The following is an 18,380-nucleotide window of genomic DNA, read 5'->3' on the forward strand; positions in this document are numbered from 1 at the left end:
TCCTTCCTCCCTCAGGAATGTAATAACTTGCTTTGCTTTTCAGCAGAATAAGAACATACTGTTGAAAGAAAGTTTCAGTGTTTATAAGGCTACAGACTCTAAATAGATTGAAAAAGAGAAATTACAAGGAATGGGAAAGTATAGGCCTCAGTAAGTCTATTAGGGGCTTGAAATTACTATAAACCAGCACTCATTTCTCATAGCCATGCCATTCAAATCAGCCCTGTCACTGGCTCATCCTGTCAATGGCTCATAGATTAAAGAAGACTCAGGACCATCCAAGGCAAGCAAAAATATGTATACATATATGTATACATGTATACAGACACATACATAGATCCTTCTAAGAGATTCTCATCATTTCAGGAGTAGATGTGGGAGATCCTAAATTGGCTTATTTCTTGGACCCTTACTGCAAAAGATTTATATGTGTTTTGGATGGAAATTTAAGTTAGAGGCCTTTTGGGGCACTCAATACTGGTTTGAGGAAGCTGGCCTGGGTCTAGATGGCTGTACTAGCATCTCTATTATTGGCTCAGGAAATGAGCTGCTTAGAATGGGAGAGCACAGCAAGAAAATGACAAACCCTTAGGGAGCACTGATGGGGCAGGTGGGTGGGCCCCATTTCCAGGGCTACCAGAATGTCAGCTGATCTGAAATGCTCATCAGCTCCCTGTGGGCACTGGGCACAGTGATAGTTTTCTACTTGAGAGGACATCCCTGCTATGGGAAGAGAAGGATTGGGAAATTGATCACCATCCCTGATTGTAGCCCATGGCAGAAGTGAGATGGGAGATCCACGAAGCATTTCCGGAGTTACTCTATGTCAACCTCTCATCCAGACTTGAGCAGCCTTGTACCCTATCTGGCCCGGTACTGGATCTCTTCCTACATTTCTGGCATGGAAGGCAGGGGAACTGAGGGAGCAGGGAGGCTGTCCCTGAGAGCCTGATCAGGGCAGAGCCAGGTCTGAGAATGGTTGCTAATATGTACTTGCAATATATGCTCTTGGCTTTAGGAAAAGATGAGCAGTCCAGATTTCATATCCATTTGATGTTTTACATACCACAGAAAAATGTTTTTTGGGTATTTTCCCAGCCACAAAAGAATTGGGGCCAATCATTAGAGTTTTTATGAATCCTCTATAAATCTGATGGTCATATTGGGCTGAAAAGAAACTTCCACCAGAAGAGGAGTCACAGATCAAATTGTACAAGAACTTTAAGAATGTTGCACTGGATGGGAGGAGTGATGGTCAGTGAGCCTTATTTGTTCAAGGTCTAATGTGGCTGGTCTACAAGCAATACACTCTGTCAGGCTATGCAGCAACCAGGGGGAAAGGTTTATCATCGCCTGCAATGACAATGAAAAAAGAATACGAAGTTGTACATACCCTGTGATTAAAGCTCTGTAAAATGTATTTGGGCAAGGGCTAGAAGGAAGTAAGGATAAATAAAAATATTTCACTTGTTACAATGGTTGGATTACAGGTGATTTTTCTCTTTTCATTATTTCCATTACTGTTTATATAATGCTGTGTGTGCACTTTTACACGATCACTTCCCAGCAAAATTGTTCTGTGCTGACAGGTGGCATTATCATTAAAGTACAGGTGTGGAGGAGGGCCTACCTTTTCTTTGTTATGCACTGGTAACAGTCCTCATTTGGGTCTCCCTTTCTTGTGGGCTCACATGGCTCAGTGGGAGCAGAGATGGCAGGCACAGGCAGGGAAGGCAGCCTGTCTGTGAGGAGGCGGCAGATGGTTGCCGTGTGGTCATGGGGGTGGTGGGAGGAGACCCTCCGCCGGGAAACAAATGAGCCTCTTCTTGTGCCTTTCCCCAGGAGGGTTCCCTTTGGGAAATCAGACAGAGAGAGCAGAATCACAGTGGCCCTGCTTCCATGTGAATACTCAAAGCCAGTACATTTTGTTCATGAAACCCTGAGTTCAGTGTGTAGTGTCTGGGTTTAATTGGCCTCCTAATCCTTTACAAGAAAATCATAATGTAAACTCCTACATTCTGATTCCACCCTCTGCTTCACACTGACTCCAAAGGGAGTTGCTGGCTTTCAGGGAAGGAGAAAATTTGGCAGGGTCCACAGAACTAGCCCACAGTATCTCATAGCTGCTTCCTCAGTCAAGTGGGAGAACCACAGCTGAAATTCGAAGTGTCTCTTTAAAAGATATTTTAAAGCACATAAGTCTTCAAAAGTCACTTTAACTCCAAACAGCTCTGAAATGGCTAAAAGGAGTTGGGTGGGTCTATGAACAGACCCGTCTCCTCTTTTCACCTTAGTTTTCCTTGTCTCCTCTGGGAAGCAGGCCAGGAACTGAGCAGCCTAGCCTTTTAAAAAAGATGATTATCTTAGAATGGAATTTTTTTTAGTTCAGTTTGCTCTTTATCTATTTTCAGCGAAGCAGAGTATGTAAAACTTTGCACATTCTCCCTGGAGCACAAATGTTTTTACTGGCAACATGACAAGGTGTGTCTCTCTAGTTGTACACCTTGGAAAGCCTGGGCCCCAATTATTTCAATGGTTTCCGGTTCATAAGCATTTAAGTAGTAAAAAACCAATTTCCTTCATCCTCAATTCTAGGTCCTCAACAATTTGGCCTCATTTACCACTATCCCTCAGTGTTGCACTGGTGGGTTCATCATTCTCTCTGGACTGGCCATGTGTAGTCCTGCCTGTTATCTTTGCCAGTATCCTTTTCTTGTCCCCCTTTAGGACAAGCCCTCCTATTTTTCTCCATTGATTCAAGTGAGGACAAGTCCCCCCAGATCACCCTCCCTGCGGGCTCTTCCCTCCCAGTTGCTACAGAACTTCCTATGCAGTGACTTCTTTTGGAAACATGGCTCTGGCCCTACCTTGGCTTCTATCTCATCTTCTCAAGGGCAGGGATAGCATTCTTCCTTGCCCATCCTCCTTTCTCCTGTCCCTCATCTACAGTCCAGCCCCACACCCTCCCAACATCCAGCTCCACTGCAGAGCATCTTAGTTTATTTTCTGAGTTAACCCCTTACGACAGTCCCCAGATTAGCAAAAGGAAAGGAGCTAAGAGTGCTTTGGAACTTCTGTAATCTCTTGATGCTTATATTGAAGACTTGCTAGTAGGCCTGCAACAATTCTGTGCTTTCTGCTGAGGTAGCACCAACCCCTTCCCTTCTTCATGCTGCCTCTCCTCAGATATAGGATCAATCTTCCTCGTGGAACAAGTCAGAATCTCCCACAACATTTCCTTGATGCACCGCCCAGAGAGGAATAGGTTCAGATTATATCATGTTTGTTTTAAGACCACTAAGTTTAGATAGGCATGTTACCTCATTTCTTTGGCTCTTCTCACACTTTAAAATCCTTGTCTACTATGTTATAATATACTGCTGTTAATTGATGAATATTTACATGACTAATGACATAATTAGGATGGGAGTCAAATTATTTAAATAGTAAGACCAGTTTCACTGCTTCTGATAAACCCAGCTTAGCTTACTAAGCATTTCAGTGTCTTTAATTTACCTCATGCATTTATCTGAGAACTTGTGCTGAGTGAGAGTTCACGGATTAGCACTGGGCAGATAAAACAAAAGCCTCAACTATTCTTACTAACAGGACTACCGGGTCATTGTAAGCTTACTGAGGGCTGTCTGCAAGCTTCTTGACAGTGAATGCTTGGCCTTGACCTTGCCACATTAGTTCACGAAGCCCAGAAGGGGAAAGGGAATGAAAGCAAAGCTAATATTTAATGGGGACTTGTACATCCTTCTAGAATTTTTACAGATTTTAATCCACAGAACATCTCCCTGAGACAGGTGTTGTCACCCCTGTTTTACAGATGACAAACATAGAGCCAGGGAGTAAAGTGCCCAGCTTTTAGTAAACCAAGTGACAGAGGCAGGGTAAAAACCCAGGCCCCCCAAATTCTGACTTGGCATACTTCATGGTTTAACCTGTAAATGTTGAATCAATCCGTTTGGAGGCAGTATATAATGGGACTTTCCCTTTGCCCTTCTGTCATTTATGAGGAAATATTTTAGTCCTGTCTTTCCAGGTATTAAAAGCTTCATAGTAATTAACTAGATGGGGGAAATCCTTTCACAATGTATATGTATATCAAATATAAAGTTGTTCACTTCAAATATATGACAATTTTATTCTTCAATTAGGCCTCAATAAAGCTGAAAAAAAAAAAGAGCTTCATGGAATTTCAACTGAATATTGAAGGCAATTTTAATCACCTTTAATCACTTACCAATACCCTTAGTTCCTCCCCAGTTGTCTCTCAGAGGGTTAGGACTTAGAGGAAATTCAAAATTTGGATGATTTCCAAGTTTAGCCAAACTGAAGAAGTAGGCCACAATGTCATGGAGACGGGCTATCAGCTGTAGAGTTAGCTTTAAGGCTCTAAAAGCTACCTGTGGGTAAAATCAATACAAGGAAATAATTTTCAAGAAGCTTCTAAAGGGATATAAAAATATATGAGCATCGATTAGGAATAATATATTTAAACAAGAATATTTAGATAAACATTTTCACAGTATAATACAGGATAATAGTTACAGGATAATATCTGAAAAAAAGAACAAGCCTTTTCATGAACTCAGGTTATGTATGTCTTTGGACAAGGTAACTCCGGCTGGGGAATTAAAGCAAAGTGTTTCTCTTTGTTTAAAGCCATTGGAGGCCAAAAACACATCAAAATGTGTTTGTATGACTAACTATCAATGAATTACAAGGGTCACAAATAAATTCCTAGCAGGGACTCATATTCAGACAACATTGCCCTGAGGGAATACCTGTAAGCAAAACATAACTACTTATCAACACAGTTTAAACACATGATTGAAAAACAAACAATGGATCATAAATATCAACATTCAGTGAAGGAAAAGAGAAAAATTATGATTTAACTGCAGAAGGAAGTAGTTTTATATATTTTTAAAAACCCTAAAAATTCTTCCGTGAATGAATGAAATAAAGGGTAGTTCTATTTCTAATTTTTTGAGGAATCTCCATACTGTTTTCCATAGTGGCTGCACCAATTGACATTCCTACCAAAGGTGCACAAGTGTCCCCTTTTCTCCACACCCTCACCAAGACTTGTTTTCTCGTCTTTTTTTTAATAATAGCCATCCTAACAGGTGTGAGGTGGTATCTCATCATGGTTTTGATTTGCATTTCCCCGATGATTAGTGATACTGAGCACCTGTTCATTTATGTATTGGTCATTGGTATATCCTTTGGAAAAATGTCTGTTCAGGTCCTTTGACCATTTTAAAATCGGATTATTGGTTTAAAATTTTTTTCTTTGTTTTGTTTTTGCTTTTGCTATTGAGTTATATGAGTTCCTTACATATTTTAGGTATTATCCCCTTATCAGATATATAGTTTGCAAATATTTTCTTGCATTATGTAGGTTGCCTTCTCCTTTTGTTGAGTTTTTTCTTTACTAGCAGAGACCTTTTAGTTTGATGTTATCCCACTTGTTCATTTTTGCTTTTGTTGCCTGTGCTTTTGTTGTTGTATCCAAAAAATCATTGCCAAGACTGGTGTCAAAGAGCTTTTTCCCTGTTTTCCTCTCTGATTTTACGGTTTCCAGTCTTACAGATAAGTATTTAATCCAGCTGATTGGTGTAAGACAGCTATTCAGTTTCATTCTGTTGCATGTAAAATTACCATATGATCCAGCAATCCCACTTCTGAGTATATATCCAAAAGAGATAAAATCAGTATATCAAGGAGATTATTCATACTTCCATGTAGCATTACTCACAATAGCCAAGATATGGAAACAACCTAAGTGTCCAGTAGATGGATAAATGGATAAAGAAAACATCACACACATGCATGCAAACACACAGGAATATTATTTAGACATAAAAAAGAAGAAAACCTTGCCATTTACAACAACATGGGTAAACTTGGATGACATTATGCTAAGTGAAATAAGCCAGACAGAGAAAGACATACACTGTATGATTTCATTCATATGTGGAATCTAATCAAAATGAAAAGGTCAAACTTATAGAAAGGTGGTTGGTTGCCAGGGGATGGGGGAGATGGGCTGATGTTGGTCAAAAGGTACAAACTTTATTTATAAGATAAATAAGTTCTGAGGATCTAATGTACAGCATGGTGACTATAGTTAATAACACTGTATTTTATACTTGAAATTTGTTAAGAGAGTTAGACAAGCATTCTCACCTCCAAAAAAAGGGTAACTATGTGAGGTGATAAATGTATTAATTAGCTTAACTGTGGTAATCATTTCACAATGTATATGTATATCAAATCATCATGCTATACACTTTAAATATATACAATTTTATTTGTTAATTACACCTCAATAAACCTGGGGGGAAGAAAGAAAGGGTAAGAAACCTAAATTGCTAAACAGGTTTTCACTTACAAAGAAAAATCAGAATGTTCCCAAATTGCCATTTTCAACATTGCATTTTATTTAACTAATACTTGAATGCTTTATGTATTTCTATATCTACTCTTTTTTAATGGTCACCCTCCATCAGTAAATGAGGTACTTAGAGGAACCCCTCAAAAAACAGGAACCAGCTAATGACTGTGATTAAGTGCGATCTCAACCTCTCCTTAGTTTCAGCGCATCAGGGTGGGATTTTCTTGGCGTTGTGGAGGAAATTAAGGATTAATAAGGAATGTCGGAAGCTCCAATTAGTGTTCAGTAATGACCATGGAGAAACAGAACTATGAAATAATGAGGCACAAGGGAAAATATAATAAAGCAGGCAAAAACATGAGGAGCTGTGAGATTTCAGTTATTAGGTGTTCCTGAAAAAAAAAAAAAAACAAGAGATATTCTCTGAAATTGATATGTTTAACTGTGGGACATAAAAAAGCCAATTTCCATTCTGGCACACATAAAAAAATACAAACCTTTTCAGGCAGAGTTTTGAACATAATCAGCACTTCAGAAGGATGGGGTATGAACCATAAATTGAGGAAGACTTTCCCGTCAGCAGGCAGCAAACATCGCGGCCAGGGCTGAAAACTCCTGCGGCATGAGAAGAAAACTCCGGGAGTATAGCATTTCTCTTTCTAAAAGGGGCGTCTGGCATGAACTTATACCACCGCCCTCCAGCCACAGCCCCAGAGCCCATGTTGCGGTGACACACACACCCAGCGTCTAAGCCCAAGGGCAGCAGCCCTCCTTTTCAGGCTGCTCACAAGTGGCCACAGTTATAAATAACTCAACAGGAGAAGAGCAGTTGGGCTGGTTTTAGCTTCAGCTGTTATCGGGAGGAAGGAGTGGGCACAGGGGGAGGGAAAGGTGTAATAAGAAAGGAAGCGGAGGGCATAAATTAAGTGCCAGCACCATACCTCGGGTGACATTTTCTCACTTAATTCTTACGACAAACTTGGGATGCTCCTATGTCGTTCCTGTTTCACAGATGAGAAAACTGAGGCCCTACCAGGCTACGTAGATCTTTCCTATCCAGCTCCTAAGAGATGAAGTTGAGATTTAAGCGCAGGTCCGTCTAGTTCTAGAATCCAGGCTCTGGAGACCAGCCTCTATTTTCCTTCTCTCCCCACCACGTTTCCTGCCAGGTTCTCTAGACTCTGGCCCACTTTTCCTTCTTTCTCCTTTCTTCCTCCTTCAAATACTTGATCATTTCTTAGGCAGCAGTATTGCTATCTCTTCGTTACTGGTTTACATACAAATACATAATTCATATATGTCTGGTGTAAGGATTCACACAAGCCCAGGTACCCACTACCTGGCCTGGGAAACAGAATGTCTCCAGCTCCTCTGAAGCCCTTCCACAGCTCCAGAGTCCCAACTTGCTCCACCTTGGCTGGCAGTGCCTCAGGGCACCTCGGTCAAAAAAGGCAAGAACTGAACTCCTCACCCCTACCCGCACCCCGATCCCAGGCTTCCTCCTGTGTTAAAAGAAACACAACCCCCAAGTCCTCAAAACCAGAAACCAGGGAGTCATTTTTAGATGCTTCCTTCTTTATCCCTCAGGTCCTATTGATCCCATTGCTCTCTTGTACCCAGTTTCCATTCCCACTCCATTGTCTATAGCAAGGACTCTCAACGGGAGGGTCTCACCTTCTAGGGAGCCTTTTGGAAATCATAGGGGCATTTTTTGATTGTCATTATTTCTGGGTCCTTAGGAGAGACTCAGATGACCCTTTCCATTTCTTAAAGTAAAATGTAATTCATTTTAACTGAGGGCTGAATGTTTTCGATATCAAACATTCTGAATACGAAACTTTTTAAATTACTAAAACTCTACTTGGAGTAGTCTCAAGTCTCAGGGTTTTAATCAGGTAATTTGAAGCTCAGGAACAAAGTATGGTGGTGTTAGTTTGGAGAACTTCTCTTATTTCAGCAACCACAAAGTCAGACTATCCTGTCCTGGAGTAGGTCAAAACCAGCTTAAGCTCGTCTTATCTCTATTATTTGTTTGAAGGTGCCCCAAGGAAACACTGACTATCAACAATAAAAAGTCATAAGGCCCGTGTCTGAGCACACAGGTCTGTGGGCCATGGGGCGTGCAGCAGGGTGGCTGAACTCAGTCTTGGCCTCTGAGAAGCACATGTGTTCCTGGAGCCACAGGGCCCTCTACCAAATGTTATCCTTTCCTTCTCATCTGTTATTTCCTGCCATTTCTACCCCTGCCTGCAGCAGGTAGCCCTCTACTGAAGGGGGACAGAGAGGGCAGCAGAAAGCTTTCGGTGTTCAGTGCAGGAGCAAAGCCTGGTTCTCAGCCCTGCAGGGAGGAATCTTCCCCGCTTGCGATGGCCCACCAACTCAGTGGTCTGACAATTCCTTGACCTGCTCGACATCACCCCCTTCACCTCTATTCTCCTTCACTGCCCACTCCAGGGCCACACTCCAGACCTTATCATCACCTGGAACCATATCACCTCTAAAGACTTAAACTCAAATATCCTACTTTCCAGCTCAACCTTTTATTCTTCCAGTTTTCTCACTCATTCACTCCCACTAAGCCTCCTTCATCCCCACAAAATATGCTCCTTGACGTCATCCAGCCCTCTGGCCTCCCCTTCCATCTGTCAGTTCCATTCTGACCCCCACTACTCCCTTCCCTATCCACACTGGGTCTCACAGCCAAGCACATGAACTACTCTCCCACCAGCACCTTCGGTTCTCTGCTTTTTTGTACTTGTGACCCACTTATCTAGCAAAACCCCAGCTCTGGATCCCTCTAGCTAGTCTGCTTTCTGCTTCTAGTTGCATGCTGCTGAGCACAGCTAGAGGAAATCACACTGCTAATTGCATTGATGCAGCAACAAAAAAATGGTTTCCAGCCTGAGCTGTGTCATGCCAGGGAAAATTGGTTTTCTTTCCTTTGATCAGCTCTCATGTCCATTTCCTTTTTCAACAACTCCAAGTCTTCCTTAAGCCTCATACCAAATTCCTAGCAGCAGATGATGACATGGTCTGTTATTTCATAACTGAATTAAAGGGGCTGGAACTGCCCCCACTTCCTGTGGGCTCACTCTCCCCTCCCCATCCTCCCTTTCAAACCAAGGTCAAAGGCACAGGCACACACACAGGATATGAAGTGAAGACAATCTCTGCCCTCAAGGATCTTACATTCCAGAGGCAGCTAGACCTGCGAGCATGATGCTATGATAGAAGCATGGAGGAATGGAAGTATGTGAAAGTGGAAAACATCCAGAATAAGAAGCATCTGAGACTTGCTGGGAGACCAAGGGAAGAAATTCACAACAGGGGCTTCTGAGCTGTGATTCATTATCTCCCCCTCCATATCTCTCCTCTTAATGGCACTACCATTCTTTTTTGCCTCCATTATAAAATGTGATAAAACATATATAACATAAGATTTACCATTTTAACTGTTTTTAAGTGCTCATTTCAGTAGCATGAAGTATATTAACACTGCAGTGCAACCATCACCACCATTTATGTCCAGAAAAAAATTTTTCCATATTCCAAAACTGAAACTCTGTACCCATTAAACAACAGCAACACTGCCATCTTTTTATTCACCCAAGCCAGAGACTCTGGGTGACATCCTAGATTCCTCTTCCTTCTCTTCACTCAGTTCTGCATTAAATCTAGCACCTGGCCTAGCTGATTTCACTTCCTAAACATCTCCTGTCTGTACAGTTTTAGTAGGTTCCTAAATGGTCGCTGACAATCATCTTGCCCCCTTCTCCCTGTTTGTTGAAGGACAAATGGCAGACTTCTGGATGGTTGCCCTTCGTGCTGTACATTCTGCTTCCCCAACTCATCCTCACATACCTTGGACAGGAGCCACTGGGAGGTCCACATGCTGTCTCATATCTCTGTGCCATTACACATGCAGGTCTCCCAGCATGAACTGAATTTCTCTTCCTTGTGCACCTGAAACACTAGTCATCCTTCAAGACCCAGGTTAAGTGTCCCCTCTTCCCTGAAGCCCACCTAGCTCCTCATCCCCACCTCCCTGCTCCTTCAGATAATACTGAATATTTCCTGGTGAGTGCTTTCATTATACTTTAATCTTATTCTTTATCACAACTACTGTAATTGCCTATTTCCCCTTGCCTGAAGGGAAAGAACCATGTCTAATTCATTGCTATACAGTGCTTGGCACCAAGGCTACCATGTACTGTTGTTCAGATTGTGCCCTGAGGCAACCAGCAGTGGCTGAGATCCAGCCTATACTTCACTTGCCAAGCTCTGCACCCTGGCATGGGGCTACCCCTGCCCGGGGGAAACCGTGCTTTCTTCTAATCCTCATAAAGCAGTGTGGCATAGTGGTGGATCTGGCTGTCACACAGTAGGGGCTTGAATGTTAGTGTCCTCTCTTTCTGTCCCTGCTTCACTCCTCTATCAGCCAGTGCCATGGCTCCTGGGAGTGTGGCCAAGTGTCATCCCAGTCTCCAGACTCCAGTCTCCTCTAGAGCCATGAAGGACATAGAACCCTCAAGGGGCATCATTCTTTGGAGGAGAGCTTCCCTTGGCTCCTCTTCTATTTAGGTTCTGGTTTAGTGGCAGGTGTCTCTGCTAAAACTAAACAGTATGTTACAGCCTTTAAGGATTAAGTAGCATCTTAGAATTTTAGACCTACAGAATTTATGGGACTCTTCTAGTCAAGGGGATGGCAAACACAAGCAGGGAGGCCTCCTTTCTCCCTTTCCTTGACCATGGTATGACATTGCCAATCAATCACAACAATATCACAAGTTTGGGATGTCTTAGAATCCTCAGCAGGACACTAATACAGCAGGACACAGAATTGACATTTAAAATAAAACATTTCTTATCCTTGATCTAACACAACTCCTTATTTTAGGAATAAGGTGAGGACCTCTGTTCTCCATGACTCTCATTCCTCAATTCTGTCCCTTTATCTCTAGTTAATCTTGACCTGGGATGATTCCCACTGATCATTTCATGAACATTCTTAGATGGCTCCCTTCCCAGCAAGTCTTTCCTGAGCAGTCCTATTCCTTGGAATAAAGCTCTAGACAATTTAGCACTAAGAAACTTAGCATGTTTAACTTCAGAGAGCTGCTACAATCTCCTCACTTATTTGATGGAAAGTTGAAGTCCAGAGATTGAAGAAAAGTGATTTGCCCGAGACCTCAGAACAACTTATGACTATGCCGGGTAAAGTCCAACATTCTAATTCTTGGGCCATGGCTCTCCCTATTATACCTTCTTGTGGCTGAGGTTCATTTCTTATTAATACTCAATGCATGGAATCATAGACTTTGGAGTTAGGATTAGGGTTAGCGTTAGAATTATATACAGTACCTTTTCCAAACTTCCACAGAAGACAGAACTTCCTTTCTCCATGCTCCATTTCATGTGAGTGTATCAAAAGGGACATGTTAAAATCTAGAGGTTTTAGGAAGCAGGAGATGGGTGTAGTGGAGAATTGCTGAATCTGTATCAGTCAGTTGCTGTTCATCCACTGCCTGACTATATGACTTGGGCTCTGGGTGGGCACTCCCTTTGTTCACACTTTCCTAGACCAAAGCCCTGTCCTGAAATGATCACACATTAACTGACCAGATGATTTAGGGCTCTAGCCTCTCCCATTTAAATGACTGTTTCCCTTAATCTTTAGGTAACACACATCATCTACAAAAAAAACAAACAAACAAACAAAAAAAACCAATAACGGAATAGAGCAAAACCTGCAAGTTGGAGAGATTTTTTTTCCCTCTCTACATCCTGACCTCCTTATTTGGTGGCTGCAAATAAAACAGATTAGAAACCAAAACAGACTTCCTTAATCCATTTATCCTAAATAAGAATGTAGTGAACTCACGGTTAGAGTTCTGTAAACTATTTTTAAAATTTGATCCAAATGTAGATTGGGTTTATAAATGGTTGACATGGCTATTGGGTGGATGAGAAAATGGAACTAAGAAGTCTTAGAGGATTATCCTGTGATGTTTTTATATGAAAGAAAGATGCACTTCAGCCTCACTGGGCAATAGATGTCCAGTCAAACTTTCAGCAAAATTATCAGTCTCCTGAGGTATTTTTTGCCCTGCTTCTCTCTCTAATGCATTCTTCCATTAGGTAAATCCTGAATTCTACCCAAGTGAATGTACTGGCTGGGCTCATGAGACAAAACACTGGTAATCCACAAACTGGTCATCTTATAAGTATCAAGGTCAGATTGGCCACTATTTTGATAGCCAGCTATCAGTCAGTCAAGGGCAGAGACTCAACTTCTTTGATTCTCTAGCATTCTCTAGTCTGTTCTACCATCACCTTTTCCTTGGTGAACTCCAACTTACTTGTCACCTCTTCTTTGACTTTCTCCCTGAGGCCCTGGGCTAGAGTTCAACACTTCCTCTTTTGTGTCCTCACGGGACTTTCACATAACTCTAACATGTTATCTTTGAAGTCTTTGAAGTGACTTGTTTGTTTATAGAGATTTCCTCCACTAGACTGAATTTATTGCCAGAGTCAAAATGACTCATTCACCTTTGTAACTCCAGTATACATAACAAAGTACTTGGTACTAACTAAGCACTGAACAAATAATGGTTGAATAATCCATGAATGATAAGTGAGTGAAAGAGTGGTCTGATACAAATGGTCTTTCAATTCCCTTCCATCTTTCTGTTCTGTGATCATATTTATTATTACTCTTACTCAGAACTAAACTTTGTGCCCATGCCAAAAGGGAAAGAGTAAGGAGGGAAGGCAGCTCACCCTATAGGGTGTATTTGCTCCCTCTTGGAGGCTGTGTAACTGTGTAATACCCCCTTTTTTTTTCCTCAAAGGAGATTTGGTCACTTACAGCACAGGTATGACAACTCCTTCATCCAAGTGAGTGAACTCTAGGTAGGCTGAATTACGAACATCTGGAAAACTAGATAAGGCATGATAAGAAGGCATGGAAGCAGCTCCACTCTTATCACTTAATATCATTCTACATATATATATTTTTCTCTATCAGTGAAGTACGGAAGGACACTGATTTATCCAAAGCACTGGAGTATCACTGTTTTGTTTTGTTTTTTCCTGAATATTTCTTCTACCCCACTGAGTAAAATATTTGAAGCCAGAAACAGTTCAAGATTAGGTTTACTTATTTGTTTGCTTACTTTAGATGCTGGCCTATGTAAAAGGGTGTGACTGATGAAAATCTCTGGGTACTCCAGAGGTAAACAAAACTTCATAGATTGAAAAAGCAGTCAAACAGCCCATAAACAAAGAACTCCTTTTGCATTCAAATACAAAGATACACTTATTCTTGGAGTGTTAGCTCTTTCTTTTCCCCTTCTGGACTAGAAGATCAAGGTTAAATACGTTAAAGGGAGCAAGATTTCCATACCAAACTTAACAAACCTCTCCCCTAGGAGAAGTGGGATGGGGAGGGGGAATAACAAGCTCTAAAGAGAATTCTGCACCTGGGGTCAGGCTTGAGGCCCTCCTTGGAGTCCCTCGACCCCTTCTTTTCTTGTGGTTGTCCCACCACGAAAAAGGTATCTCTGATGGTAGGGAAATCGTCCAGCAGGGCTCTCAGGCTGTTGCAGTATGCCATGATCTGCCCCCGAAGAGCATAGTGAGACATGTGGCGGTTGAATCTAAAAAGTCAGAAGAAGAGATGATGTACAGAGGTGAATCCAAGTTGTTCCATCTCTCACGGAAGTTCCAGGATATAAGTCCCTAGAGACTTTTCAAAGAGAATAGAGGACCTCTGTCAAGAAGAAACTTCTGTCTTGGTTAGGTTGCTGTTGTCTGAAGGCAGAGACATTGATCTCTTCCAAGTGCCTCTTAGCTGTCACTTCTGATACTGCTTCTTCTGTGTGTCAGAAGGCAGTTTAATTTGCTTTTATCCAGTAGGACTGTGGCTTATTTAAACACAAACCAGCTGATTAATTGTATGGATTTCTGTATAATACTGTTGTTTATTGAGTTCAGAGTCATAAATCAGCAGGTGTAGTTCACATATACTATACTTACTTCTGGCAATATTCAGCTATAATATCTCTCTTGACTTTCCCAATTTCATCCTGTGATAAAAGAGAATGACAGTTTTCCTATTAGACAGTTGGCTATAAGAATTCCCCAAGCTAATACATCTGTACAAACTTATAGCTAAGTTAAAGCAGGAGAAGGCCACACAGCTGAGATATTCTTTCTGACGGTCAACCTACTGGGAGATATTCCTCGGTGGGTCTTTCCTACTCCAGCACATCTTGTGAGTATGCCAAGAATTCAAGGCCCTTACCACTCTTTACCTGAACCATTTCTCAGGGTTATGTTTGCAGAGAGCAGTCTGGAGGGATGAGGTAACATCTCTCTCTAGAAAAAAAAGCAGGTGGATTCCCAAGCTCAATGTTACTCAACTGTGACACAAAACTGCGTGTACCTCGGCTCCTCCATGTTGCCCCTGTGGAACCTCGGAGGCAAAAGGAAATGGCACAAACATGAGGCTCATGAGGCTGGCTCTGCTGTGAGTAACAAAGTTCTTTGTCTCTGACCTAGGAGTCTTGTGTCCTCTGCCAGCATCCTCAGAACAGTAACAGGCTAACTTATTAGCTTATAAGTAGGCTAAAATCCCAGACCTTGACAAAACTGACAATTATATTGTCTGAACCCTTTCTAATCTGATAGGCATTGGATATTCCTGAAGGGCAGTTAATGAGCTAATATACTTTTCACTTGGTCAATATTTTTTGAATATTTTAGTTAAAAAAGTAATTTACTTAATTACTTATCAAAAGGAGTCCTTTGCCCCCATTATTGCTCAGCAGTAATCTAGAAGGTCTAGCCTCCATCATATCCAATTTGTAGAACTTGATTAGGTAAATTGAAGTCCTTCCTTTTCAGTCACAGGTATGGACAAAGTCTAGAGATTGTGAACCTTGTCATTTCATTCCCAAATAACTATATATTAGCCTAAGGACTTCTTCATCAAAAAATTAATGAATAATGAAATAATATCCATAAAATTAAACAACACTTTTAATTGACAAAGGTTTGAATTTCATAATACTTCTCAAAAGATTAGGTTAGTATAAAACTGTTTAATAGAAACATGGTGGTAGTGTCTGAAAAACCAAGATAACAGGTGAATTTGATGGCAAGAGCCCTTGTGTACCTTGTCTAAACCCCCTAAGCACCTGTGGGTCACTCAGGAGTTGTCAAATGTTCCAGAGTAGGTGCTGAAACTAGGTCTGCTTAGAAAGTGACAAAACAAAATGTGCCCTTGGAAAAACGCACATATTTTAAAAACTAGACTGCAATTAGCTTGAATTCCTTCCTTTCTATTTCTTATTGAACTCTCTTTTTCATTTCTTTATATTTTCAATAGTTCTAACCAAATAGGCTGAAAGCAACAGGTTGCAAATTAAAATTTTTTATTTGTTCAAATGTAAAAGATGATGAGATCTTTAGGGAGCCCTTCTTACCACACTCACGAGGTTCTTCATTCTGTCAGCCATGGCTTGTTTCCTGAGGAGGAAGGCGCTCAGCATAATGTCCCGCAGCCCCACCTTTTCTAGTTGAATAGACACGAAAGCTTCCAGAGCCCTGACAAGTGAACAGAGACATGTAAGCCCAAGGCAGGAGGTAAATGGACATATAACAATAAGACTGGTGGACAGGAACACCTGGGGCTGCATACTGGGTGCTGCAACAGGAGATCATGTGGCTCTGTTTCTGTGGTTCTTACCTGCTCCAAGTGTTTCTCTTATACTCAGTGGGGATGCTGATATGTCACCATCCTTTTTGGGGACCCCCATGTGCCTGAGGCATGCATCATCAGTCCCTCCTCACTCCCAAACTTCATAGCCTGGCCCAGTGTTTGTACTCCCAAGGTCCCTTGTGCCCTCCTGGTCTGAACTGTAGGGGTACCTGGACTGAAGTGGCCTCCTAAGGGTCCTCTTGACTAGACACATTGGTCTTAAATCTCCCATCCACACATTGGGAATGTGAATTTAGAGCACTCAAACTCTGGCCATGTGTCAGATTAAGGGCATCTTGAGGAGTAGAGTGGCTTTGCCTGTTATTTTTTTTTCATTCTAAATTTGCCAGAATTAGACTAGAGTCTCATTGGTATGCCTCAATAAAATATTCAGAGTATTCATAATTATTACAGAATACAAATGTCGTATTCTGTAATACAAATTATTACAGAATACGAGATCAAGATATAATACGGAAACCCTGGTTTATAGATATATGTCTGTAGAGGCCGTGCCTCTCTGACAATGTACCATTCTATTATTCTAAGCAATGGAAAAACCCTTGTTAGAATAGTGAGGGTAGTTCTGTGCTTTTCTGTTTAAGATGTGGAAAATTTGGACATGCTCATATTCTTCTTCCTTATGTTCTACCCTCGTTGGAGTTTGAAAAATATAGAGAGAGGGAAGAAGGAGGGGAAGAAGGGAAGAGAAAGAGAAAGGAGAAGAGGGAGAAGAGTCGAGTCTGAAATTAGGAACCGTTGACTCTCCTTCATAGACTGGAGCATATTAGAAGGAGCTGAGCCTTCTTGGTGTTTTATAACGTTTTCAGACAAGGTCTTAAAAATTTAACACATGCTGGTGACTCTGGGAGTTTAGTCATCATTCTATCCCATAATACTGTTATTAACTGGCTTGAAAGAGGACACTTTTGTTATTATAAACAACCCTTCACCGCCACCCCCATGCAGTGCCTTTTGGTAGCCTGGAATCTTTCTGAAGGATGAATAAGTATGTCTGGGACTTCTGGAGTTGCAGCTAACAGCATGCTTTCTATGTCATTCACAATTCTGGAATTTCTTCTTCTGGTTGGACCCATTCCACTATGATTTCTCAGACCTGAGAAAGTTATTTCCTAAAATATTTAAAACCAAAGTGAATTAAATTTGTTGGATTTGTAAGTCCTGTGGTACTGACTGTAAAATTATCTCACAGCCATAACTGACCCCAAATACATGTAAATGGCTGGATACACTGGGGGTGGGAGGGAGTGGAAGGGAGAGAAGAGAAGGGGAGGAGAGGAGAGAGTAAGGGAGCAAACGGAAGAGAGATACCATTTTGCACAATGAAGGGGTGAGGCACTAAGTGTGACTATTTCCAGAATAGAGTTGTCTAAGGTGCTCTGAGAAAAAACTCTCCATTTTACAAGGTGGCTAGTTGGAGTGCTTTGTATACTGGCCTCTCAAGAAATACAGCTGATGAACTTCATGGCTGCAAGATCTGAAAAATCATCTCAGGGTGCCCATTCTTTTTTTTTTTTTTTTGCGGTACATGGGCCTCTCACTGTTGTGGCCTCTCCCGTTGCGGAGCACAGGCTCCGGACGCGCAGGCTCAGTGGTCATGGTTCACAGGCCCAGCCGCTCTGCGGCATGTGGGATCTTCCCGGACCGGGGCACGAACCCGTGTCCCCTGCATCGGCAGGCGGACTCTCAACCACTGCACCACCAGGGAAGGCCTGCCCATTCTTGTATAGCCTAAGCATATGAAGGTGAGCTGTATATGCTGCCCTGCATAATGTAATAATGAGGGAGGGAGAGGTGGAGGGAGGGTGGGGAAGGAAGAGGGGGAAGAAAAAAAGGGAAATCTGTATCTTCCAATATTCCTATTGGTTATGGAACTACAGGGCATGATGGATGGAATTGTTTTACATTTGTCTAAAATACTAACTAAAAGAAAAATATTAAGCCTTCAAAGGAAAGACTATTCTTCTTCAAAGAAAGAAATAAGTTCTCCATAGCTGAATTACCGAAGGACACTTAAGGAAAATGAGACAAAAGAAAAAAATCTTGGGTTAAAAAGGCTAAAGTTTCCATCTTGATTTTTTCTGAAGACTCTTGGGCTATCCCAGTCTCCTGGAAATAGTAGAATATACAAGTTCAGAAGACTCAAGAGGTCTTCGAAAGGCTATGAGTAAGCTAAGAGGGAAGAAA

At 41.6% G+C, this 18,380-nt stretch overlaps 1 protein-coding gene across 1 annotated transcript in view; it reads right to left on the reverse strand.

Annotated features, from left to right (window-relative positions):
* LOC309972311 (uncharacterized protein) overlaps positions 1 to 18,380 on the reverse strand; it is a gene marked incomplete at its 3' end in the record, with an annotated part of 160,431 nt that overhangs the window by 49,156 nt on the left and 92,895 nt on the right. The window contains 5 exon segments of the mRNA XM_082855949.1: positions 4,250 to 4,408; positions 6,903 to 7,024; positions 13,891 to 14,067; positions 14,447 to 14,496; positions 15,898 to 16,018. Of these exon segments, the coding sequence (XP_082712075.1) occupies positions 4,250 to 4,408; positions 6,903 to 7,024; positions 13,891 to 14,067; positions 14,447 to 14,496; positions 15,898 to 16,018 (629 nt within the window).

Source organism: Leucopleurus acutus (assembly GCF_964270905.1).
Source record: "Leucopleurus acutus genome assembly, chromosome: 15".
NCBI classification, from domain to species: domain Eukaryota; kingdom Metazoa; phylum Chordata; class Mammalia; order Artiodactyla; family Delphinidae; genus Leucopleurus; species Leucopleurus acutus.